Source organism: Desarmillaria tabescens, assembly GCF_030435595.1.
Source record: "Desarmillaria tabescens strain CCBAS 213 chromosome Unknown EV420scaffold_1, whole genome shotgun sequence".
Classification (NCBI taxonomy): Eukaryota; Fungi; Basidiomycota; class Agaricomycetes; order Agaricales; family Physalacriaceae; genus Desarmillaria; species Desarmillaria tabescens.
The window spans coordinates 3,921,381-3,947,228 of NW_026848300.1; the positions used below are offsets into that span (position 1 = coordinate 3,921,381).

At 47.1% G+C, this 25,848-nt stretch overlaps 3 protein-coding genes and 1 non-coding gene across 4 annotated transcripts; all 4 read left to right on the forward strand.

Moving 5' to 3' along the window:
- The first annotated feature begins 12,483 nt into the window (after nucleotides 1–12,483).
- Nucleotides 12,484–14,055, forward strand: EV420DRAFT_111051 (uncharacterized protein). The gene is made up of 3 exons (XM_060465877.1): nucleotides 12,484–13,039; nucleotides 13,090–13,150; nucleotides 13,206–14,055. The coding sequence occupies exons 1-3, from the start codon at nucleotides 12,830–12,832 to the stop codon at nucleotides 13,940–13,942; spliced, it is 1,008 nt and encodes a 335-aa protein (XP_060340172.1). The 5' UTR covers nucleotides 12,484–12,829; the 3' UTR covers nucleotides 13,943–14,055.
- Nucleotides 14,056–17,542: 3,487 nt separating this feature from the next.
- Nucleotides 17,543–18,806, forward strand: EV420DRAFT_1634801 (alcohol dehydrogenase superfamily protein; the record flags this gene model as incomplete). The annotated part of the gene is made up of 4 exons (XM_060476372.1): nucleotides 17,543–18,144; nucleotides 18,197–18,380; nucleotides 18,427–18,596; nucleotides 18,650–18,806. 4 exons carry the CDS (start codon nucleotides 17,543–17,545, stop codon nucleotides 18,804–18,806), a joined length of 1,113 nt encoding a protein of 370 aa, XP_060340173.1.
- Nucleotides 18,807–19,261: 455 nt separating this feature from the next.
- Nucleotides 19,262–19,355, forward strand: EV420DRAFT_t12. Its single transcript has one exon. It is a non-coding gene; the product is annotated as a tRNA-Asp (tRNA).
- Nucleotides 19,356–22,356: 3,001 nt separating this feature from the next.
- On the forward strand, nucleotides 22,357–23,324 carry EV420DRAFT_1500213 (uncharacterized protein). The gene is made up of 5 exons (XM_060471016.1): nucleotides 22,357–22,471; nucleotides 22,556–22,616; nucleotides 22,667–22,694; nucleotides 22,748–22,895; nucleotides 22,955–23,324. Exons 1-5 carry the CDS (start codon nucleotides 22,396–22,398, stop codon nucleotides 23,113–23,115), a joined length of 474 nt encoding a protein of 157 aa, XP_060340174.1. The 5' UTR covers nucleotides 22,357–22,395; the 3' UTR covers nucleotides 23,116–23,324.
- Nucleotides 23,325–25,848: the final 2,524 nt, after the last annotated feature.

Sequence of the window (25,848 nt, forward strand, 5' to 3'; positions counted from 1 at the left end):
CAACGTCATCTCAATGCCGCCCTTTAGACACTGGAGACGATCGTCGAGTGTGGATACTGGACGCTCACAGATTCAATGAGGCCATAGTAATCAATACGCTGTATTCGACATCGTTCCAAACAAATGCAGCGAAGGTAGACAACGACCCTCCGACGTGAGCAATGGAGATGAGCAACTCGAAACAGCGCGTGGGATGACTGGGATGACCCGATGAGATCAATGAACATCGTGCTTGGGATAGAGAGGTACGAAGGGTTCTTATGGACCGATTTTCTATTCTTGGGTGTACGGTTCGTTCCCTTCAAAGTCAACTCGTGGTCTACCCTAGATTCTGATGGACGTCTGCAGGACAGGAGCGTCTATATGTCGAAGCTCACCGGGATCCCGACGAAAGACGACATTCATGTAGAGAACCACATGTGCTTCACCTCAATGTTGTTCTTGATTAGAGATTAGAGATGGTCGCGGTTGACGTTGAACGGTTACGATGGGATGGACGATAGTATTTCCATAAGTGTTTCAATATCCTCCGGTAGTCTGTTGGTTAGTACGAGGACTAGGTTCGACTCCCAACTAGACAGTCTGCTTTGCCATTAGAAGGTTTTCCCGACTCTGTTGAATGCTTACTCGAAGCATAGAGTGCGCATGTACATGAAACTTCCAAGGACAGTAAGAAGGGGCTTCTTTTCGACCTCGATGTTATACCTGCGTGTTTCTGTTGAGTCCGATCCTTACCTCTAAATTGAAAACCATGAAAGCATTCTCCAAGCTCGGCTTTCCTCGTTGCAGGAAATACTTAGCTTGCGGCACGCAAATATAAGCGCATCAGTGTAGATATAAAATTATACGAATATAAGTAGGTCTAGTAGCACGAATCGAGAGAAGAGTACAAAGCTCTTGCTCGCTGTGAAGAAAAGACTACATCACATAAATGAACAAATACTAGTATGTAATAGCAAAGGGCAAGAGAGCGTGAATTATTTCCGGTGGACAGATATAAAATAAAGCGGCAACTCAAATGCGTAAAGACGTCAGGGTCTCTCATCGACGTTTACTCGCTTCCGCTGGGCCTTCGGCCTCCAGGCTTCCCAGAGCCTTGGCTAGTTTGAGTTTGTCCTCCACCCTTGGTTCCACTGCTAGACGATCCCGTTTGATTCCCTCCAGGTTTCGCAGAGTCTCCGCTAGGTTTATCCTGTGTTCCGCGAGGAACGTATCTGTGATGCGCTGTATGATATCTCTCGCTCTCCATACAATGTAAAACTCACGTACCCTTGGCTAGAGTTGAACGGACTTGTGAAAATTTAGTCAGAGAGAAGGATATATGAATAGGGTGCGAACCTGGATAGTCCTCTGTGAGTTCCCTCGTGAGTAATGGTGGCAAATAGAATATTCAAACGGATACACACCGAGCACCTGCGAGGATACGGTGTTTGAAAATGTTGAATTGCATGTTGTGACTTAGTTAAGAAAGCAAGTAGTGTAGTGAAGAAATACCCACCTCATACATCGTCTTTTATACCATAGCATATATTGATGTGTATTCCATCTTAGGCTCGTACAAGTCGGCTGTCATCATCTTACATACCACCGACGTTTCAGTGTACACTATACATCATGAGCGGGTCAGAATTCCCTGAAAATATAGAAACGCGTACTCAGGTTGTAAATCCCCGACGTCCCCTAGTGGATCGCGTCGTAATATGATGTACCTACCTACCACGAGTAACATGCATCACCGCGCAGCGTGTTGATAGGACCGAAATTAACATAGGCGATCGACCATTTTGCGTGTCATGAACGTGAGTAATCGATGGTGTCATATGCACCAGAGTGCGGAGGGGGCCAACGAATAAAATACACAGGAAAGAAAACTCGATACATCAATGAGAGGGATCCTGGTATGCAACCTCCGTGATAATGGGCAGGGCGGGATCGGCAGTATACCTCACAAAGGTTATATCGGAGCACGGATCAGAATTCCCTGAAATCAAAGAATAGCCTACCGTAAATCCCAGCATGTAGACTCTGTGTCACTGCGCACTGCAGTGATAGCACCGAAACCAGCAACGACCCGCCATTCCATGTGTCATGAGCATGGATAATCGATGGTGTCATATTCACCAGAGTACCGAAGGGGCCGCCAAGAAAATACAGACGGAAACTTGATACATCGAAGAGAGGGATCCTGGTATGCAATCTTGATGATAGGCAGGGCAGGATCATCGGTATGCTTTACTAGGGTAACATCGGAGCATTATTTTTGCATCACGTTTATTTCTGAGTCGCTAAAGCCAGCTGAACGGAACACGATACCGAGGACATACCTGGCCAGAACATAGTCGGGTAGACATCTAGAGACGGAATAATAGGAACGATGACTTCCTACAGGATGAAACAGCATGAACAAAGGTAGACGCGCTAGTCGTTGCGAAGCTCAGTCGGGGACCCTACGATCACCGTAGCGAGTGCCTGGGTCGAAAGGTGCGTTTTTGGCTCAATCCTCCAGACAGTAGAGGTATCCGAGGAATGCTACTACTGCCCGATAGGTTCGAGGCTCAGCGTATCAGAGAAAGAATTCGTAACCTTAGAAGGTGAACTTGAAGGTAGTGATGATGAAGCTATTCAGCCGGACCAAAATCAAGTTCGACGATGCAGAGGTGGACGTAGTGGTCCAAAGTCCAGTTTCACTTCGGAACTTAGGGGCCGATCACCGTATCGTGCCTGCCGGTATTAGCCGAAACTCTTTCTTTTCAACTTCCATCTCCAGGACTCGACAACCGTCAAACCGTGTTTCCGTCAAATGTCGGCAGGATTCTCCTCTCTGTCTTTTAGATGACAATTTGTGTCGTATCCGCAAATTCAAGTGTTCTCATTGGCGGCAAGGTGTGTCCACGGTTCTTACTCCTGAGACCTGATTAGCGCTGATAACAGCCCAAGAAACCCGGGCCATTACCAACATAATCGAAAAGGATTGTGTTGACCGAGTCGCGTGTCAGATCCTAGGGTGTTAGGGCCCGTTCGTGTGCACCCGTTTAGACTTAGCCAGAGGGTTCTGGTAAGGTTAAGAGAGTTGGTCACAAACGTCACAAGATCGGGATAATTCGGATGAATGCGGATGATGTCCGAATAATGTCAAGCGATCGTCAATGCTGCCACCGACGTCACAGAAGGGTGTCCTAGCGCCATCCCGCCTGTGCCGCTCATTGACGGACACAACGGCGGCGGTGTTCTTCCAAATTGTGTTGATTTGTCTAGGTATTCAATTGCATTCACAGGGGTGCCGATCTTTTCTAGTTTTGTTGGTGATGTTGTAGTCGTTGTATATAGTGAGCGGGAGGGCGGGCAGAGTGAGCGCAGCATCGGTGCCTGCGACGTCGTGACAATGGAGTGACATGCTGAGTAATCCAAGTTAAACAGACTTAGACAGCTGGTTTAAATTTTGGCTGTGGAGCGGATCTAGCCGGATGCACACGAACGGGCCCTTATGGGTTTTGTGAGTGGTCCGTTTCCAAACGGAGCGACGTTACGACTGACACTATGGGAAGACATATCCCAGAGATGATGTACCTGGGCAAATTCGGTCGCCGGTAGGAACAGAACTACGTAGTAACGTTACGGCGAGATGCGAAAGTGAACTTTTCTGTGACTTTCTGCCATTTCGTCTCAATGAAAGCTTGGTAGCAGTATGCTGTAGCATTCCCCTATAATCTTCAGCCACGTGTGACACTGCTCGGGGATCGGTGTATCAGGGAGAGAGAAGATTCATACAGGGTCGCCGCTCGACATTACGAAGATGGAAGATGTCCGCTATTCACCTGAGACTGGAGACGAATTTTTCATTATTCCATCGTGCATTTACCTTTGTATCATTTCGATGTCGTATCCGGCTGACTGATCTTTTACAGGAAATAATCACCATGATTCTCCACAAGAACAATCAATATTTCTGCGCTCATCTCACGCAGTGAAGACGCGTCAAACGTCTAGTACTGCGGTACGCTGGCTTTGGCTTCGGGTGCTGCACTAGATCTCTCGTTGGCGTGCAACTATCACTCGGTTTCAAACGATGCCATTGTCAGCATCTTCGAGCTACGACCACTCACGACTCTCACCACGCCTCTCGAGGATTCCGTCCTCCAGCCCAGTTCCTTGCTTTCAGCAATGAGTCCAGTCGTATGTGCTATCACAGGACGTGATTTTCACTGTCCTCCCGCGCGAAGAATTCACAACAACCCATTCGCATAAATCACCAACTGCACGGGGCGTATCGTATTTCTGCGGACATTCCACGCTGTAACTTATCGCCCGCATGCATCGGTTTTAGGCCAATCGTGCCTGTCGAGAGATCTATATGGTCCTGTACTCGCCTGAGCATAGAGACATGGCAGAGAAGTGCGTCGTCAGATGAAAGGGGTCGAGAGGACGAAGATGGTTTTCGGTGGTGTCACACCACTGGTCTTGCTCTGTTTCGCTGCATCTGCGGGAGGGTGCGCAGAGCCCAAGAGATCTCTGTGACACGGTGGTATTTGAGCTGGAGGATGCTCAGAACGTTTGGATGCGTATTGAGGTAGGCCTCAGGTGCTGTCTGAGATGCAGACTGATAGATGCTCAACGAAGGACCCAGTCGCTCGTGCAAGCGATGCCTCTCTCGCCTATTACCTCAGGGCTGTTCGTAGTCGCGTCCTGGTCGTTCATCGTTAAGCTGCTATCATGTTCGCTCTCAGAAACGCGGCAGGATGAGAACAGGGTGTGTTATGGGAAGGAATTGAATGAAGAAAGAGCTTGAATTCCTCCCCAGAAAACGAGACGCTTGTGGGAAATTAGAGAATTAATAATAATTATGGCAATATATCGGTTTCTAGTGGCCTATTGGTTAGTGCATACTGTCTTTACACAAGCGGCTGCAGATGTCGGGTTCGACTCCCAGCTAGAGAGTTCAAACGCTTCTGTATTGTTTTTCCCTCCGCTTGCACAATGCAATCAATGTCTGTCGCATATGCGAGGCCAGTACCCTTCACTGCATGTTAATGTTCCATGCGTCAGGTCTCACAGCGATGTATGGTCGTGTTTGGCTCCTTGCCTTTTCTCGGAACCAATGGCGTACTTGTCTGATACCTTTCCACCGCATCACCTTTGACGTCTTTGCTTGTTTCTGCGCCGTTACTGTACTCGACTCCGTCATTATATCTCACTTGGACAAATGCTATAGTCTTCGCCCTTTCTGTCCCCTTCCGAGGCCTCAGACATTCTTTTCTCTTCCCAATGGCAGACAGTTTAACGGCTGACGACTATCTGCATACCTTGAAAAACCTGCTAAAGTTTCCTGGTCCAGATCGTTCAGAGGATTCACTTGCTAGTCGTAACTGGTGCTCCTCAGAGACCCCACTGGATGATGGAGAGGACAAAGATGATGTTATTATCGATGTCGGTGCTCGATCTTCTTCTTTCCCAATGTCCTTCCTCACACGTGTTCAGCTTCAATCCAAACCAATCCCTTCCGCAGCTAAAGGCAAGGCGCCCTTGAAGCGCAAGCGCTCCACTCTCGCACCCAATGCTGACCCCACTTCTCTCCTTTCAATTGGCCCCGCGAGTAATACTCGCTCCATGCGTAATTGCCACCGGCTGCGAATCTGTTGAAATCGGTGGCGTCTGGTTTTGAAGTGATACATGTCCTACCGGGAGCAGATGATATGAAAACAGTTGGAACTCTCGCTAAATATGTATTCAATGTTTTCCGCATTTTTAGTACCGTACCGTTATATCATCCGTGAATGACTTTTTTTGGGTACCCCATGAAGAGTCTCTACTCCGCGCGACACACTCAAAAGCGTGATCACAACGGTATGAGCCTTCGTGGCCACAGCACATGGTTCGCCATGTCAGGGCTGTGGGCCCGGCCGTTCCTTATTGGGACCTTGTGCCGGTAACAACACCAACACCAACACCATACACGGTTTGTCGGTGCCAAGTCGCGAATTTTTGGGAAAAGTAAGGTAAAATGACTCTACAGTGATTTGTACACCATTTGACGAAGAAATGAGACCTTTTCAGAAAGTGAGGAATAATATCATACGTATAACTGAGAATGCTAGTGATCCTTTAAACATCCAGATCGTTCGCGTTGGAGGCCTGGGATTGATTCTATATGCCGCACGACGCGTCTGTGGCGTGGGAACCATCAGCCCTTTTCGGGTTCGGGACCTTTCACTGTCGACCCACCTTGATACTACTTATTACCACCGCCACCACCACCTCGAAGTTAACAGCGTGCCCACGATAGATACCGGCTTCCACGCTCATGATCTTTTGCATTTTCAATCTCCTAGCGATTTCTGCTCTATTATATCCAGTGGTCCACTTTGAAGCTTGCAGGGATAACGTCTTTTTTCACCATTGGCTTACCCATAGTAGGCTCAGATAACACAGTAGTGATTCAATGCCAAAGTATATGCGCATAGACAGACCGTCGGCAGCAGCCAGGTTCGTTCATTTGACTTCCACGTAATCGGCTGAAAAACTTACCATGTGCTTTCGTGCAGCGCAATCCCTCCTCCTGAAAAGAACGGTCTGGGGATGCATAGTAGGCGAGGAATGCCCTTCGATGATGTTCAATCCTGTAGGCCAGCATGGTGAGTACGCCTCTATTCTCGCGTCTGAAGACACCGTAGATGTCGATGAATCACCAATCTAGCTTCTACTTGGAAAACGGAGGAACGCTCATCTGTTTATGTCAGTGCTTCACGACCGCGATCCGCGGAGAAGACCGGCTTTCCTTTGTAGACACCCAATGCGTAATCGAAAGGCTGAGCGCTGATGAATGCCGTTAGGACTGTTTCGTTTCGGCCCTTTCTCAGGAAACTGAATGTATGCGCCATTTTTTAGTGTGACCTTTGTCTGTCGCATCCCCCACCCGTCTTGATTATGTGCCAGTAATGATGGGCCTCAACGCACGCCCCAGAAATCTGGACGACCCACCTACACCAGGATTTGGCGGAGCGAGAGCCGTTTACTTTCTGCTCATCTCCCTCGATGTAAGTGTGCTGGTATCGGCATCTGAATAGCCAAAAGTTAACGAGCTGCAACAGACCTCTGCGCAGCAACGAAGGCCTCACTTTGATACTGTTGGATAGCAACGTCATCAGGCGTAAAGCTTAAGGGCTGTAGGGAGGCTGCAGGTAAATTCTTTGCGACCTTTTTTTTCAGTCTAACAATGACTCCTTAGGGCAGCGCAACACTCTTTGAGAATATCAAGCCAGCAAACTGCAAATTCCGTAACATTAAACGATATTTCCAGCGAAAAGTTTGCTCAAATGAGGGTTGTAGGCTGCCGCTGATGCTTTGAAGCGAGAATCCCTTATACGTTGAGTTCTTTCACCCATCGTTTATGCTCATGTCTGTCGGACGCATATTAGGCACATAATGACAGAAGATCACAAATTCATGCCCATATTATCTTCTGTCGTGACGTCTACTAAAGATATGCCCATCCTCAGCGGAAACAATTTGTATTTGAGCGTTTAACAAATCCCAGGTGAGAATTTTCATTGTCACAATCAACGTCATTTTAATGTCGTGTTTATGGACACTAGAGACGACCGTGGAGTGTGGATACTGGGTGCCTACAGATGCAAAGAGGCAATAATAATTAATACGCTATATCTAACGTCGTTCCAGGCAAAGCAGCGACGGTAGACGATGACTCTAGCGTGAGCAACTAGGATAGAATCTCAAAAATGCGTGTGGTATGACTGGGATAACCTGATGGGATTGAAGAACATCGTGCTTGGGACAGAGAGGTGCGAAGGGTTCTTATGGACAGAGTGACTTGACGTTTCTTATTCCTGGGTGTACGATTCGTTCCCTTCAAACACAAGTCAAGGTTTATCCTAGATTTTCATGGACGTCTGCAGGACAGGGGCGTCTATATGCCGAAGCTCATCGGGTTCCTGATGAAAGATGGTATTTATGCAGAGATCCTGATGCGCTTCATCTGAATGTTGTTCTTGATGAAAGACCCGAGATGATCGCAGTTGACGTTGAACGGTTTCGATTGGATTGACAATAGTATTTTCATAAGTGTTTCAATATCCTCTGCTAGTCTGTTGGTTAGTACGCGCTCGTTGTGCGTGCGTACGAGGGCTGGGTTCGACTCCAGACTAGACAGTCCGCTTTCCCATTTGAAGTTTTTCCCCGCTCTGTTGAATGCTTACCCGAAGCATAGGGCTGCGCATGTACATGAACCTCCAAGGACAGTAAGATGGAACTTCTTTCCGACCCCGATTTTATACATGCGTGTTTCTGTCAAGTCCAATTCTTACCTCTAAATTCAAAACCATGAAAGCATTCTCCAAGCTTGGCTTTCCTCGTTGGGGGAAAGTACTTAGCTTGCAGCACGTAAATGTAAACGCATCAGTGTAGATATAAGATTATACGAATATAAGTATGTCTAATAGCACAAATCGAGAGAAGAGTACGAAACTCTTGCTCGCTGTGAAGAAAAGACTATGACACGTAAGCAAAAGAAAACTAGTATAGGAATAGCGAAGGGTAAGGGAGTGAGAATTATTTCCAGTGGACAGATATAAGATAAAAGGCGGCTCAATGTGTAAAGACATCAGGGTCTCCCATCGTTGACGTCTACTCGCTTCCGCTGGGCCTTCGGCCTCCAGGTTTCCCAGAGCCTTGGCTAGTTTGGGTTTGTCCTCCGCCATTGGTTCCACTGGGCTTCCCCCCTCGACTCCCTCCAGGTTTGGCAGAACCTTGGCTAGGTTTAGTTTGTGTTCCACGAGGGATGTATCTGTGATGCACTGTATGGTATTTCCCGCTCTTCAGATAGTATAGAACTCACGTACCTTTGGCTAGAGTTGGACGGACTTGTGGAAGATTAGTCAGAGAGAAGTATAGATGAATAGGGTGCGGACCTGGACAGTCGCCTGTGAATTCCCTCGTGAGTAATGGTGTCAAGTAGAACATTCAAATGCATACACACCGAGCACCCGAGAGGATACGGAGGTGTTTGAAAATGTTGAATTGCATGTTGTGAGCGAGGTCGTGGTGTGTTAGTTAAGAAAAAAAGAAGTAATGTAGTGAAGAAATACCCACCTCATACATCGTCTTTTATACCATAGCATATATTGATGTGTATTCCATCTTGGGCTCGTACAAGTCGGCTGTCATCATCTTACATACCATCGACGTTTCAGTATATGCTATACATCATGAGCGGGTCAGAATTCCCTGAAAACACAGAAACGCGTACTCAGGTTGTAAATCCCCGACGTCCCCCAGTGGACCGCGCCATAATAAGACGTACCTACCTACCACGAGCAACATGTATCACCGCGCAGCGTGTTGATAGGACCGAAATTAACATAGGCGATCCGCCATTTTGCGTGTCATGAACGTAAGTAATCGATAGTGTCATATGCAACAGAGTACGGAGGGGCCAACGAAGAACATACGCCGGAAAGAAAATTTGATACATCGATGAGAGGGATCCTGGCATGCAAACCTTCGTGATGATGGGCAGGGCGGGATCGGCGGTATGCCTCACAAAGGCTATATCGGAGCATCATTTTAGATCATACCTATGTTCGAAGCACCGATGAGGCCCTCGAGTCCATTGAACAGCATATATTCTTGAGAGCAGATCAGAAGGTTCAGCGGCCCAAAAGGTATAGACGTGCAACGAAAGAGCTATAAGAAATTCAAGGCCATCACGGCACGATAGCCTCCTACAGGATCAAACCGCGTAGACAAGCGTGTGCCTGCTGCAAAGCTAGATGTTCCTTACGAAGCTCAGCTAGGAATTGCGTGCCGATCTCCGTACTACCGTCTTTGGCTGAATTCTTCGCGTAGTCGCCAAGGAATGCTATTATTGCCCGAGGTTCAAGGATCGGCATATTAGCAGCAGCATTAGTTCCCTTCAACAGGGGAAGCTGTAAGAATGATATGCGACAGTGGGACCAAATTCGTTGTTTGATTGCCTAGCGACTATGCGATGCTCCCCTATCGTTCGCATCTCACCCGGAAACGGCTCTTCGTCATCGTTTAACGTATAGTCCAACGTGAAAGCGACGCCACCATCAATAGGGACCATTATTGCTTATCTTATTGACAGTTTCAATGAAGAGCCAGATCCACTCTGCCTTTCATGATCATCTCAAGCATATCCGGGGGAGATTCGATCGTAGGGAATGTATCGGGAAACCAAGTCTCTGATACCAGTCGGATACGAGAAGTCGTGCGTCACCGCTCTTTGTGCGAGGGAACGTTCCAGACTATCCTGAGGAAAGTCCTGGAATCTAATGAAGATTCGTAGTAGGCTCGGCATTGACATCGAAAAGTTTTCTGAGTTGGGCATTGGTTGTATGGGTAACAAAACAGATGTTCTATACGCCCGAGAGATGTTGGTGGTATCCTCGTACGGATTTCCATGGCGGCCGCTCTAGATCAAAGGATTCGCCTTCCAGAACCTATCAGTCCCTGGCCATTAGAACTGCACGAACACACACCCAAAACGTAAAACGCACTACTACCGATTGTTGAAGATACCCGGCAGATCCTTCATCGATCATCTCTAAAGCGCAAACTCCAGCCCTTCCTGGTGCTCTCTCCAAAAAGCACTTCTGAGCGATCATACATCCCATGGGCTCCCATAATCATCAGTACCTTGTTACCCCGGTCTAATGTAGCACTGCAAACTACGTAGAAATCAGGGACCGCAAAGTGGGGAAAAGGAGGGTCGCCTTACCAGCTCTCAGAGAGAAATTCAACTGCGGTCCTACCACAACGATATCCACATTAGGAACCATGATCTCCCAAGAATCGTCTCCGCGAAAGCGTTGTTCCCTTCTTATTGATCATTGGCTCGTCAGGCTCTTCCACGTCATCCACAGTTCGAATGTGGGTCATCAATGGTGGTGTTCATGCACTGCGCAGTTTCTAAGATCTACGCAAGTCGAGGAGGAAATTCCCGTATGTGGTTATCGGGAAATCGGAAAGGACCAGTATCAGACATTTGGCGAGCTTGGCGAAGATTTTCTTCATACAAAAGATGCCAGCTGAATGATCATTAAAATTAGGATGCGCTGCAGTAGAAAGGTATACTGTACTCGCCTCGTCCAGCCTGCACCCTTCAGTCTTAGTTGATATTATATCTAGTGCGGAATACAGGTTCCGGCGTCTGTCGTCAAGAGTGAGAAAAAAAGAGCTACATACTGTTGGCTATTCACTAATCACGCCTGTACTGGGATATATATTAAATAGTTCACGACCAAGCAAGCATATAGATCTAGGACTAGCAAGATATCAGCGAAGAGCAAAATACTACAAGAAGGTGCGACTTACGCCATCTGGCTTAGATTTCGCGTTGAGAAATTCCTGCAAGATATTGCCTTCAGGGATTGCCGAAAATGCTAGCAATGCGAGGAAGTGATGGTAGTCAGTGGCAAAAAAGGTTCGGCAATTACCGACTTCGTCCGAGATCAACCACCTCTTACAAATTCGACTTACTATCTCAACCAGACACGGTCTTCCACGATCTCTTCTTCCGCTGTGGGTCTGGTCACGTATTGCTTGCTCTCATGTCTTAGATGTCATTTATGTCCACGTCGACCCTGAAATTTCTCCAGATCTGCTCGAAGCCCTACCACCTTGAACAAATTTACGACTCATTCCACATCGGAGACGTCCTTCGGTCAACGTATTTTCCTTCCTCACCTTGACATTAGAAGCTGTAGGAGGGCTCCATAAAATATCGATTGCAACTGTAGCCTTCGAAGAGGTGCAAAGTTACATTTATATCAAATAGAGCACCGTTCGCGTGTACCAAGCTCTCGGCGGCTAACTCAAGGCGTTAACCTTCAAGTTGCTTATGCACGGTAAGCCCCGTCTGCACCAATTACAAACACTTGCTGAAATTCTTCATTAAGTATATTCACCGCCATCAGTCTTAGCAATTGCTAACATCAGAACGTATCATCGCCCCTTGGTGCAAACCTGAATCCAACATCGTGATTTGGCAGTAGATTACAAAACCTCCGAGTACGGGTTCTCTCGTTTTGATCTTTATTTTCTTCGCAGAAATGCATCTCGGCGCCGTGCGCACGTTGGTACTGGGTCTGACGAACAGTTAGCGAGTCGGGTCGATATTCTCCTACCCCCATCCCACCCCATTTCCTTCTGCTATCTTATTTTAGGCCTGGCATGAATTAATCATAAGGGACAGAAGCTCAAAATTCGTCACTTGTTCCTATAGTAGGCATCATACTGGGAATCAGTGAGTTCCCTGCTTCTTCCTTGTCCCGTAACTAACGATACTGAATAGTCTCCGTTCGAAGAAGAGTCTGTCTAAGGCTACTTGAGAAGGTTCTCTAGAATTTAATTCTGCTAGGAGTGAGGCACCCGGTCCATGGAGCGGTGCTACGATTGTATGATGGAGCTATTATATGAATCGAGATTTTCATCAGAAAATACTGACCCACAATCCACCTAAACACAACTGTTGAACTCCCATCCACAGGCAGCTGGTATCCTCCTCTCAGTTCTCATTGTTGGTGGATCTGTTTTATTTCTAGTGGCCCCCCATGACAGTAAAATGCACTAGATCGTCATCTGATGATATCCATCATCGCCCGCTGACCATTCGTCTTTCTTGAAGATGTCTACTTAACCCCTCTAGTCCTGGACTTTTCTACTGATCTGTGGCACGAACCTGGCAACAAGGGGACATAGCACCCAGATCCAACTGTCCTTTGTGTGCTACTTTGATGATTACAGGATATAAAACAAACACTAACCTCTCGATCGATTTGAAGCATTGTGCCTGATGTTGTACATTTGTCTAGCCTGCATTCTTCTACTGGATTTCACAGTTCAAGGGAAGCTCGTTAATGTTACCATTGACGATCAAAGCGCCTCTTTGTTCTATTCTCCCGCAGGCTCGACTAGCTGGAAAGTTGGCGGGGCCTCGTGTCAAGACTGTACAGCAATGGTTAATGCCTCGCATGCTGTTTACGGGACGTGGCATGATTCTACAGTGAGTTCTGTCCATTAAACCGAAATATTGTCATTCACATCTGTGAGTAGCACTTCGCAGACAGTGGCAGTTATCTGAATCCAGTGCCCAACGTATCCGCCTCGTTTAACGGTGAGGATTGCCTTTTCACAAATACAAGTGTTACTTCATGAATGGTATCTACAAGGCACAGCCATCTACGTGATATGCATACTCGCTAAGACCACTTCTTTACCCAACGGGAACTCAGATATGAGCTTCTACATCGACGATGATCTCGTTGGCCAGTTTGTAAAACTAGCTCCCGGAGAGCCAGGTTTCGATTATGATGTTCCCGTGTATTCCAATACTTCCGTTCCCGCCGGTCAACACAGATTCACATTGCAGAATGGACACGTTGGTGGAATGACATCACTAGTACTTTTGGACGCTCTCGTATATACGTATGCCCACCACTCCTGCAGTAGTTGTTTATTCATGGGTTTTTACAGCTACGACGATGGTCAATTTGATCGCAATAACTCTGATACTAGCACGGACACGGTGTCTAGTGGCTCGAATATAATAAGCACCATAGTTGGATTCTCCCTCGCAGGAGCTCTTGCTTTGGTTGTGGCTACCCTTACCGCTATTATATTCCGCCGCCAGCGAAGGAGATACAGCTCGAAGTCCGACGAACGCACAGCCGAACTTGTTCTTGGGGACAGCCATAGGGATGACTATAACCCAGAGATAGGGCAATTCCTGTCGGGAAATCATACGTCAACTGCTGCCAGTGCATCCTCTATCAATAGTTCCAACTCCCCCCATATGAGTGTTATGCAGTCGGATCAGGACATAGACATCACCACAGCACTCCACCCTGAAGTTGACAGTCCTTCAGAACTGGAATGGGATGCGCCCCCACCATACTACAGCTGTTAATAATTAATAGCTCATCCGATGTGAGAAACGGAAAAAGGAAGCTAGTTACCAGGCGGATGGACATTATTTACTTGCACTAGCTCCTTTGGATCCCTGCGTATATACAATGTGACTCCGAAATTTAAGCGCGTCGATAGGGCATTGAAAGGCTACTAGAGATCCGTGAGCACCTGGCATGGGAAAGGCGGCATTGTATTGCCCGTACTCATCTGCAAAGTGTCTCTTTACTTTTGATGAATTAGCATCCCAACCCATACATGCAACCCTAGTGATTTGACCAACTCGTAAAAGAAGTTTGCGGTGTGATCCAAGCAAGGCAGTCGGTCTGCCTCACTGTTATACCACCAAAAGATGATTGTCACCCTGACCCCAGCATATAGATCTCACTGAGTTCCTATAATTGCGCCTGATTCAGAATTTGTCGGATGCTTGCAGCAATTTAGGAACCGTAACATTTCCGCTCGATCAGTGTACTACGTAAAAGACGCAGTCTCAAGCTCAATGAACGTACTGTGATTGATATTCATAGGAAGTAAGACTGAGGACATCAATATCAATGATAAATTCCCTTAGGAACGCAATTAGTTTCTAAATGCACCGCCATCAACTTCGACTTCTACCTAATGTCTTCTTCTGTAACGAACAACAATCCCAGCTTACAACAAGCTGATCAACGACTAATCCCTGATATGCAAAAGAAGACGGGTATCCGAATACAACTCCTCGTGATTACCATAATACCCGGCGAGAGTACCTGCCCTCGTTGTTGATGAATAACTTGGAATATTAGGATATCTGGTATCGTAGTTAAATTCTGGGATTCGATCCGGAGAATAGTAGTCATCACGTTGAATCCATCTGCCACTCTGACTGGTATTCAAGTCGAACTACGATCCTTGAATTCTGTTGAGTATTCATCCTAGCCCGTTTATTATATTCTTACCGTCTCTTCTTTGAACTTACTAACTATATATATAGTTTGGTAAACCCTTTACTTTCGTCGCTTATACCTACCGATTACCCCTCTTTGCACCTCAGTTGATCACCACCACTACGTGTGACTAATTGAGCAGTTGTATTCCTAACAAACTCTTGGTAAGTAGGCGGTAGCGCGAGGTCCCGGAATGATCGCTTTGTGGGAAACACACCGTGCCTAGCGCCGGGAAGTCCAGAAGCATAGAAAATCATTGATAGAATAGGTGCTTCCCCGTGATGCTGAGCAGCGTAAACAATGCCGTAGGGGAGTACATATTATTCGCCACCACCTGACGAGTTAAGATTGTCCTCGGTGCAAGCTGCCGTTGAACTAATTGTCGCTGATATTCGCGGGATGCGCACACGAGGCCTATTAATTCGCGCTCTAGGCTGTATTGGTAAAATGATGATGACTGACATCAGGTATAAAATGTGAGGATTTGAGTTCTGCTGGTATTCATCATGTCAATTTCAAACTTCAGGTTTCCAATTGCTACGGGCAGGAGACTGACATCTGTGCTGCTAGATATGTGCAGTTATATTACGGAACCAAGAGCTGAGAGTTGACGTACAGTCATTTCTTGAAGTTGCTGCAGGTTTGTCGATCTGAACGTGGAGGTCAGAGACGCGTCTGTGGCGTGTGAATCGGATGGCCGTTTGCCGTTTTAGGACTGGCTCCGGTCAACATTGAACACAACGACCACAAACTTGACAGTGCCAACAATCCTCCGGCGACCGCACTCAAAACCCTGAGTTTTCGCTCCTCTCCCTGCTTTCCATATTGCTTTGTTGGGACTGGGAGGATGTCGCAAAACGTTGCTACATGTACGTTTTTTCTTTTCTTTTCTTCGTCTACTTAACTGTATTTAGCTCAGCTTTGCCATAAAAAAGAGTCACCATGAATCAGTTGCGAAAAGAGTGCTGAGTGAAGATTGCGGTAGTGGTGCAGGTATGTTTGTTTCTCATTGCTGTACGTATGGCTCTCATGCTGTGGACATGCCTACCAGTTCTCTGATATCTGACCTCAGGAAGTTCAACAACGACGATGGCGATGAGCAAGGTGCAATGCCCAGGCTGTACCCTTACAATATGGGAAGATATATCTGCTTGTATGTCGCAAGATATCGCCTATGATGCGACAGATCGTCGCGGTACTGGTCGAACAATGGGTGCGACCTATCCAACGAAGGCTGTATGGAGTTGCAAAGGTCATCGATAATCCTTCTTGACTCTCCGTTGTGAGATCTAACGCAACTTTAGCCAGCCATCTCGCTCAATGCATCATTAATCAAGTGGACCGCAGGCGACATCTCGGCTTCAAGCAACACCAAGGCTTTACGCGAATGAACACAACAATTGCAGGGTGACCTTGGCACCATGAAGCCGGACTTGCTGGTACGATCTATGCCTTTTACCATTTATTCTTATCACCGTCGAACACATTTTAGGGTCATCTGACAATGGAAGACATGACTTTTCAATCACCACCAAGTCTCCGCCCGGGCCATAAACGAACTTAAATACGACGAGTTGTGTATCGGATTTAACTTGTGTATGTCAGAGGACGACGACCTGTTCTTCAAGCCCGCTTACAACCAGATTACCCCAACCACGTTCAGCTGAGTTTCCTGGGACCGCGAGAAGTTACTGAATAATACAGATCACCAGTCTTCCCGGTACCGAAGTTCCGCTATTGACCTCCTCCAATGATTGTGCGTGTGTGCGTTCTCGACCTGTGCAAATTTGTTGATGTCGACAATGTTTTTAGGACGCAGAGCTGATGAGGGACGCTTGCGGTACATGAGGTCAATGTTGGTGGTAAAGACGCGCTGTATTCACTCATCCTCAGTTTCCCGTTTGGACGTTAGGAGAGTGAAAGTAGGACGGCCTTGTGGAGCCATGGACTTGCTGTACCCATTGTCCCTTGCTGCATGTTGCCCTTCTAGATTGACGTTGCCTCAGGAGCTTGCAATGCATGATTGCGCACTTCTTACCTTCCGATTCTAATCAACAATGGCCGTATGTGAACCTAGGCGGCGACTGACTGTCAATGCCATGAGAAGCTCAAAATCAACTGTCGGCGTACATAAGCAGTAGGTGCCATCATTGATATTGATAGTAGTATTAACTTGTCTTCACAGCGTGACTCTCAGCTCCTTAAGTAGTAGTGTGTCTACTAGGCTCGGATTGATGCCAATACTGGGTTTTAGAGTTATGAAAAGGTTAGATCCGTTCTACTTGATGACAGTAGCCTATTCGAACTCGGCTAAAGAGCTCTCTGCTAGATCATTACGAGAACTTCTCAGCTTTATCTGCCTGTTGAATCTGGATCACTGAAGGCCAAATTACCGCTGTGCTCGGAGAAAGGGCGCACGGATGGTCGTATTTCCCGAAGCGACCAGCTGAAAGGTATCGATAGGTAAGATAATGGAGGATCGAGCCCGACAGATGGGGATGATACCTACGTTGGGAGTACTAGCTCTCTATGTGCTTGGCAATCAGGCCCGAAGAGATCTTATGGTCCCTCCAACCATTTCATTTGACACGATCACATCGTCGTCTACCACAGAAGTATAAAAGGTGAGCGTGTTTTATGTTTAGCCTCCACCTCTTCTCGCAACTACAATGGCTAATCAGATCCCAAAGACCACACGCTCATACTATTTCCCCGCACTTGGATCCTACACCAATCTCACTTTACAAACGACGTCTATTCCGTCCATGAAGGCTAGTCATGTCCTCGTCAAAGTTCATGCTGTCTCTCTACAGTACCGCGACCTGCTCATCGCCTCGGATAAATACCCAGCAGCCATCAAACCGGACAACCTTGTTCCATGCTCAGACATGGCGGGGGAAGTAGTTACCATCGGCTCTGACGTGACATGCTGGAAAGTCGGCGACAGAGTGTGTGCCAATTTCTATCCGGACCATCTAGACGGAGACATCAATGCGGATATCTTCGATACTGCTCTTGGTGCGGGACAGCAAGGCGTGCTGACGGAGTACAGGACTTTTAATGATTATGTACCATTATCTCCTGTCGCTGTTTTCCTTCGTTGGACTCACCCGCGTTTTCAGTCGCTGGTTAAGATACCCGAACATTTGTCGTACGAAGAGGCGTCAACACTGCCTTGTGCTGGGGTCACGGCCTACAATGCGCTCATGGGTCCCAAGCCTGTCAAAGCAGGTGATAGTGTCCTTGTCCTCGGAACCGGCGGCGTGTCCATGTACGTCCCTCACTCCCGGTCCTTCGTCTGCTTTCTCATCTTCAAGGTATAGCTTCGGTTTACAACTTGCCGTCGCCTCCGGAGCAACCGTCATAGCCACCTCGTCCTCGGATGCCAAACTAGCCATCGCAAAAAAACTCGGCGCTACCCATACGATCAATTATAACACAACACCCGACTGGGACAAGGAAGTCCTGAAGTTGACTGATGGGAGAGGCGTTGATCACGTCTTGGAGGTATGTGTAGTCGCTTCTTTGCCTGATATCATTTTGACATTCGAAGGTTGGAGGATCCGGTACACTCGAGAAATCGATATCGGCTGCACGGTATGCGGGGTCCATTCATATGATTGGGTTCGTGGCCCAGAACCAGCTTGCGCCGATGGATTTCATTATAGCGTGCATACGCAAGGCTATTATCCTGCGAGGCATTGCAGTTGGTTCTATCGCACAGTAAGCTTCCTTTCCGTTTTTCTCTTCTTTGACTAATTTGACGGAAATCTTAGATTCAAGTCTATGAACCGGCTCTTGCAGGCTCACCCGGAGTCGACGCGTCCGGTCATTGATAAAGTCTTCTCGTTTGAAGAAGTGATTGATGCGTATGCGCACTTGGAGAGCCAAGAGCATGTTGGGAAGGTGGTTATACATGTCGTTCCCGCGTAATGTGCAGACAGAGAATTTAACGGATCCTTGACAATGTATCTCGCCCCATCTGTTTGGTATAATATTGAACATACGAAGGCAAATACAAGGTTTCCCGGCATTGCAATTTCGAGCTGGAGGATAGGATGGCTGGAAGGTCTCATCTGGACAGAACCGCATTCCTGGTCCTCTACTGCAGGACCTGGAGTCGTGCCACATCGCTTGGTAGACGCTTGAAGATGATACAGCCATTCCCCCCATTTGCTACCCTAACACTGATCATCATTCTTGTCCTGCCTGTTTGTCGTCGTGCTGCTGACGAGCGAGGATTTTGGAGATATCTATGTTAGAAACACCATCGGATGAGAGCAGGGGGTTGGCATTCAGCAACGGAGGGAAATCGTCTTCGGTATGGAATTGTAGTCTGGCAATATGGATGAAGATAATATTTATATACAAGTACACTCCAGATGATGTCTTTGGTAGTATATTGGTTAGTGCACGCGCCTGTCATACGTTGATACTCCCTATCCTTCGCGCGAGAGCTGGGTTCGACTCCCAACCAAAGAGTATAGTGCCTATGGAGTATCCTCTTTTATATTTTTTTTATGTCTTCTGGATGAGAACATTGAGATTCTGAGAAGTTCACTGTCCGATCACTTTCGCATTTGGCATGTACCTACTGTGCAGTTTGCAGTGCCCATTATTCAAACGGAGGCCAGTAGTAATTGTAAATACTATTTATTGTATGCCTTCCCATAGCGCAGTGTATACATTTTGGAAAGGACCACCTCCAGAAGGCTGGCATAAAAATGACCAAGAACCGATCCGTCAACTTGAAATAATCGGTCCGTCTCTTAGAATCTCAACCTCGAATGTACTCTCTCTCTCAAAGTCCACTGCCATCTTCCTCTCCTCCAGATACGGGGACTTTTCAGTAGAGGAGTTACACCGCGAAAGGGGAGTGGGCGAGAGAGGGTGGTAGTCGATACTAGAATATAGAGACCCAGACGCGTCTGTTGCGTGGGAACCACCAGCGTTTCTTTTTCACCAGCTACCAACAGCGTCGAGCCCGCGATGGATGCTGACTTTCACACCCAGGAATTCTCCTCTTATTCAAAACTCCTCATGATTTCTGCATTATCGTATCCATTGGTCCGTCATGCACTCACAGGAATGCCGAATCGCGGTTTCTTCTTTGATGAGGTACGTACACTTGGATGTTTTTTTCACTCTTGGCTCACCCACCGTAGCCATCGTAGGCCCGGATAACTCGAATGTGTGAAGACAGAACGTTGGTCGTAACAGTTTTTGCTCCATGCAGGAGGCTGCCGGGGCCGGAACGCTGACCACGCAACGTCGTTGAACAGTGCCTCCCTCTTTCCCATAGGGCTAAACAGCATCCTCTATGGCCATCCACCCATGGACGACCGCAGATGGATAGTAGACGGGAAATGTCCTTGGACGATGTTCAATCTTTGTAGGAGCTGTAGGCTAGCATGGTGAGCACGCTCCTATCCTCGTCAGCATACAATTAATGAGCTGCCCGTTTAGCATGCGAAGGAATCCTGGTTCAGGTCTGTCAATTCAACACAGCCACGATGTGTGGAGACATCGTTTCTTTGCCAACGTCAATGTACAATCGAAAGATCGGCGTTGGAGCGCATATGCCAGCCATCAAGACTATCTCGTCGTGACCCTTCCTCAAGAAACTCGATGTATGCGCCCTTGCGAAGCGTGATCCTCGTCTTGATCATGTACCAGTCGTGATGTAACTGTTCCTCGACGCACTCCCGGGTTTGGACGACACCCGCCTCGTCTGCTTGCTGCCCCCGATGTAAGTTCATTGACCTTCGAGATTGCGAGCTAATGGGAGATTGAACAGACCTCAGCACGGTACCGAAGACCTAGTCTTTTATACGTAAAACTTTCTGGATATTGCTGCATGGCAACAACAAAGGCTGCAGGGAGTTTCCGAGGTATTTTATTCTCGGCGTTCGTTTTTTGGGATCTAAACAAGGCCTTTTAGCAACATTGCACTCCTCCTCGAGAATGACGCGGGTTCCATGGCAGAGAACTACACCTCAAGCGAAGGGCCTTACGTAAACAAAGACGAAAATTTTAGGATGACGTTGGCATCATGAAGCGCAACCTCCGGGTATGACCGGTGCTTTCTTATTCTCATCGTTTTACTTAGGACAAACTCTGTGCTCGTATTCGCGATGTCTCCTAAAGATATTCCCTTCTTCAGCAGAAACAAGAGCGTTCAGCGAACGCTGTCCATATCGCGATGAGCGTTATTTTATAGTCGTGCACCAGAGATGATCAATAATCATAGCGCATGGACACTGGAGCCTACGCAAGAGGATTTGGGTCAGCGATAGTGATTACCGTGTACTGCCATCTGCTCTGGTAGTATATCAGCTAGCTTACGCGTGCTAGTTCAGTGCTATGGGTTCGACTCCTATCCAGAGAAATGCGCCGAACATCCATGGTTTTTTTTGTTCCGTTCGCTGGGTTCCCGAATGATACCCTCTAACCGTTAACATTGGGTTCGCTCAAAAGGGATTTTCTTTCTCTTCACAGCGTTTTTTTTTTTTTCAATCTGACAAGGACACTCTTTACTTGCATCGTAACACACCTTCAGGATTTCACACAAGCAGGCTACGAGTTCCGTGACTTCGAAAGGCATTATGCGAACCAATGAGAGAGTTTTGAAGTCCCTTACGAATACAACGAGGTTTATGAAGTCCAACGGTAGTGCATTGATCAACACGTACGCATTTCGTCCATAGGCACGGGAAATTCGTGAAGCTGTATGGTCGACATATGGTGATTCTTATACTCTCCACGCTTGGAAGGAGGAATTAGGTAGAAGGGTTTGGACTTTGCTAATGGGTAAGTGCGTATATAATACAATGGCTAAGTCAAAAGTCTAGGATCGTTCGGGATAGGGAGACCGGGCAACGACGATCGATCATAAATATCTCGAAATCGGAATCTCGGATGGGCCAGATCACTGGTACTGTCGAGGGAGTGGTCAGCAGCGAGTATTTCTTGACGCCAATATTTCGCGAGGAATGTAGCGGTGGCGAGAGATTTCACATCGATTATTCGATATCAAGGTCCCGAGCTGCGGGTCCTTTGAGGCCAAGATCAGGTTTTCCACACTGGCAGGCCAGTGAGAAATTCACAGAATTTGAACACGTATGATCCGAGACGTCTAGTAATCTGCGTGCAGGGAGGCAAGCCTGATATGGTCATGACCAGAGGGAAAAATATAACACCCGAAGCTAGATTTAATATTTATGAATATTGGTATTCAGAACCTTGGCCTGGTAGTATCCTTGAAAGAATCCAACCTTAGCTGCAAGCTGCGAATATACTACGAGAGACTGAACTTAGTGGTGGGTATAAGCACAATGTGGAACCGGGAGCTTAGAATTGACGTACACTTGCTTGAAGCCGGTGTATCCAGGCCGATTGTCAATTTGAACATGGGAGACGCGTTTGTGGCGTGGGAATTGGATAACCAGCTTGCCATTTAGGGCTAGCTCCGTCACGCGTCAACGTTCAATGCAACGACCACGAGGAGGTTGACAAGCCTACGATGGTCCGGTCACTGTACCCAAAATTCGGAGTCCTCAACACTCTCTTAATTTTCTGCTTTATCTTCAAATCTCTTGGTACGATGTCGCAGAAAAGTGCTCTATGTACTTTTCGTCCTTTTCTTCGTCTACTTGCACGCATTTATCTCGGCCTGGGTATAGAGAGCCACTATGATTTTATTGTGGAAAATAGTGCTGGGCGAGAATTGTGGTGGCGTTGCAGGTGTGTTCGATTCTCATTGTTGTACTTATGGTACTCATGCAGTCTGAAAGCTTGTGTGAGCATGCCTGCCAGTTTTCGGTACCTGATACTTGGTCGGTTTGACAATGACAATAACGATGAACAGACTACAGTGCCCTGGTTGCATCCTTACTGCATGGGGAAGACACCTATTTCGCGGGCGTCTGCGCGATGTAAGACGTCGCCTATCATGTGGTAGATTACCGTGGCGCCCGTCGATAACAAGCGGGATTTGTTCAAAAAACCTATCGGGACTTCCTGGTACGACCTGTACCTCTGCGTATCCTTTATTGTTCTCATCGCTATCACACACATTCTAGGCGCATATGCCAATGAAAATATGACCGCCTTCAACCGCCAGATTTCCTTTGGGGTCATGTACGAACCTGAGTATAGGGATGACATCTGCTCGTCTATGTTAGAGGACGATGACCGGCTTTCAAGTTGCTTACAAGCAGATTACGCCAGTCATGTTCGGTGAATTTATCGGGTTTCCCCGAACCGCGAGAAGCTGCTCAGTGATATGTATCACTGGCCTTCTCAGTACCCCCGATTCATTATTGATCGTCTCCAATGAAATTGTGCGGACGTTGATGATTTTTCAAGATACAGGGCTGACGGCTTAAGATTTTTGCGTGGTATTCTCTCAGCGTCGTGGGAATGAAAGTGTTATGGATCTCGTGTCTTTTCCGGTCTGCACATGAGTCAACACATGCCTACTCTCGGCCTTCTCGGCCTTGACCTCGGCTTACTGGTATTTTCTATCATTTTCTCTTACTTTCTCTTACTTTCTCCTTCCTTCTTGCGAATACTAGAATAATAATGACTCGATTCCTTACTAGTGGTATATAAGTATTGTACTTGCCATTGTATTGGAATCTTAACCTTATTTTACTCATCTTCAAAGTCCACTTAACTGTGTGAACTAAGCATCTCTGATCGGTTACACCAAGCGCTTGCCAATCAATTGCTTCCCGACTACGCCTAGCGCTTTTCGGAAACCCTGTCAGTTACGCCTAGCGCTTGCTGACGCCCTCATTAATTACGCCTAGCGCTTGTTAACACCCTTACGGATCCCTCTTGGTGGTTGGAACTCGGCTTTCGGACATCCTCGCTCACGACTTGGGTTTTACTCGAGTATTCTTCAACTCGTGTATTAGCTCAAATACCCTGATTCTTAACAGAAAGCTAATGCATCTGTAGTACGTGCCATGCTTTATCATGTGACACGTTTAACAGACGTTGTGCCAGGATATTTAAAAGGCACCACGGTGCTACATTATGGGCTCGAGGAACGTGCACGAGTCATCAAAATGTAATTCTTGAACTTCATTTTCAAAATTTGCTAATACGTACGCTTGGTAAGATGTATAGTGTGAACATAGTGTTCTTCGCGTCAAGTTTCTCTCACTTCTTGGCTGCAATCATAAACTTTTCAGCTGTCCAGCGTGTCTGTGGATTCGCGTCCATCAACGTTCAATGCGATATTACGAGCTTCATAGACTCAACCACGCTATGTTCCTATTTTCTGGAAGTATATTGGTTGGCACGCGTACAAGCGACAGCTGGGTTCGACTCCCACTCAGAAAGTTGGTTCAATCATTATTCTAGACATTTTTTCTCGCCCATCGGAGCTAATCCTCCGTGGCTCTGCAATGCGAGATACCCAAGTTGTCTGCCACCTCGCTCATCATCAATCAGGTGGACTACAGTTCCGCGGCACCCCATACAAAAATCTTTGCGCGTTGAATGGATGCGACAGTTGCCGGATGACATTGGCGTCATGGAACGAAACTCCCTGGTATGACCTGTGTCTCCTTGTACCCTTTTACTCTCGCCACCCTCGCACATCTTTTAGGAAGATATAACCGCATGTAACCAACCACAGAAGCTTTTCGTTAGGGCCATGACGAAACCTGAAAACAAGGAGATATGACATTAAATTTGACTCGCCTATGTTGGAGGACGATGATTTGGTCATCAGGTCCGTTACAACCAGATTTGCCTGGTCATGTATCATGTTTGATGGAATTCATCAGGTTTTCTTGTCTCCCTAGTACCTATGATCCGTTATTGATCATCCCCAACTAAATTGTAAGTGCACATGTTCCTGGTCGGTACTGTTAAGCTAATGTCGATGATATTTTAGGATACACAACTGAGAAGTTCTTCAGTATCAACATTTGCTTCGTACCAAGCTTCTGCCTCTCTGATCATGAGTTTTTCAGCTGTGCAGCGGCTGGACGGTCTGGGTTCAAGTCCTCCGACGTTCGAGGATGGGACCGGAGCCAGGAGTCTGGCGGTCTGGACCAGTCCTATTCACTTCAAGTCCTAACATTATCCAATCCATCCCCGCTGCTACGACATGAGCGTATAAGCGCTAAAGTTCTGTTTGTCTTTTGGCATCTTTAAATGTTCCGTGTGATTCTGTCACTGATGGAATGAAGGGAGGTGTTGTACCTTACGTGGGAAGATGAGTCGAAGTCCCACTGCTCCATTTGTTTCTTCTCCTGTCAGCGAGGGCTAAATATAGTGACAGTACACATTCACGAGAGACCTCTAGTCTTGGCTTAGTTGTCTATCGCACTCCATTGGATGTAGGGAAGCAGAGCCACGAAGTACAAAGCCCAGTCCGATACTGCATCACTAGCACCGCCATGCACGATAACGTACACGCATACGGGTAGACACAATATTCACCGCGCCTTGGGGAAGAAGGACAGACTGTATACCGGGATGTCGTTAAGTGCGCGTACTAAAAATAGAGAGCTCAATTTGATGAGGAGTCAAACCGAAGTTTGTGGGTTAATCATGATCATTAGCAACACTTGCGGCAGTACCTTCAGGCATACCGGATACAAGGATACAAGCAGCAGCATTACAAAGCTTGAACCGTACTTCTATCCAGCCCTCAAGCCGAGCTCTGGACTGAGAACTCTGAGAAAACGTATGTCATCATAGAACTTGAGCATCTATAGACGGGAAATCCACAATCAGTAACAGACCCTAATCGTCTAACCTCCACAAACACGGGTGCCGCATGAAATATCCTCAAAACAGACCACCAATTTTGCGACTGTGGTTATTACTTCCGATTATACTGGAGCAGCTTCTTTGATAAACCCTCCCTCTCACACTGCCTAAATTAGCAACAAGATGTTTATCGAGTGTCTCATTAACCAAAATACCGGCATAAGCTATACAACTCGGGGTT

Excerpts from the sequence above, each read along its gene's own strand:
- EV420DRAFT_111051 (XM_060465877.1), top strand. The coding sequence starts at position 12,830 with ATGTTGTACATTTGTCTAGCCTGCATTCTTCTACTGGATTTCACAGTT. Across the intron at positions 13,040-13,089 it reads GGACGTGGCATGATTCTACA|CACTTCGCAGACAGTGGCAG; the intron begins GTGAGTTCTGTC and ends ATCTGTGAGTAG. Across the intron at positions 13,151-13,205 it reads CGTATCCGCCTCGTTTAACG|GCACAGCCATCTACGTGATA; the intron begins GTGAGGATTGCC and ends GGTATCTACAAG.
- EV420DRAFT_1500213 (XM_060471016.1), top strand. The coding sequence starts at position 22,396 with ATGGTCCGGTCACTGTACCCAAAATTCGGAGTCCTCAACACTCTCTTA. Across the intron at positions 22,472-22,555 it reads CTTTATCTTCAAATCTCTTG|AGAGCCACTATGATTTTATT; the intron begins GTACGATGTCGC and ends GCCTGGGTATAG. Across the intron at positions 22,896-22,954 it reads AAACCTATCGGGACTTCCTG|GCGCATATGCCAATGAAAAT; the intron begins GTACGACCTGTA and ends CACACATTCTAG.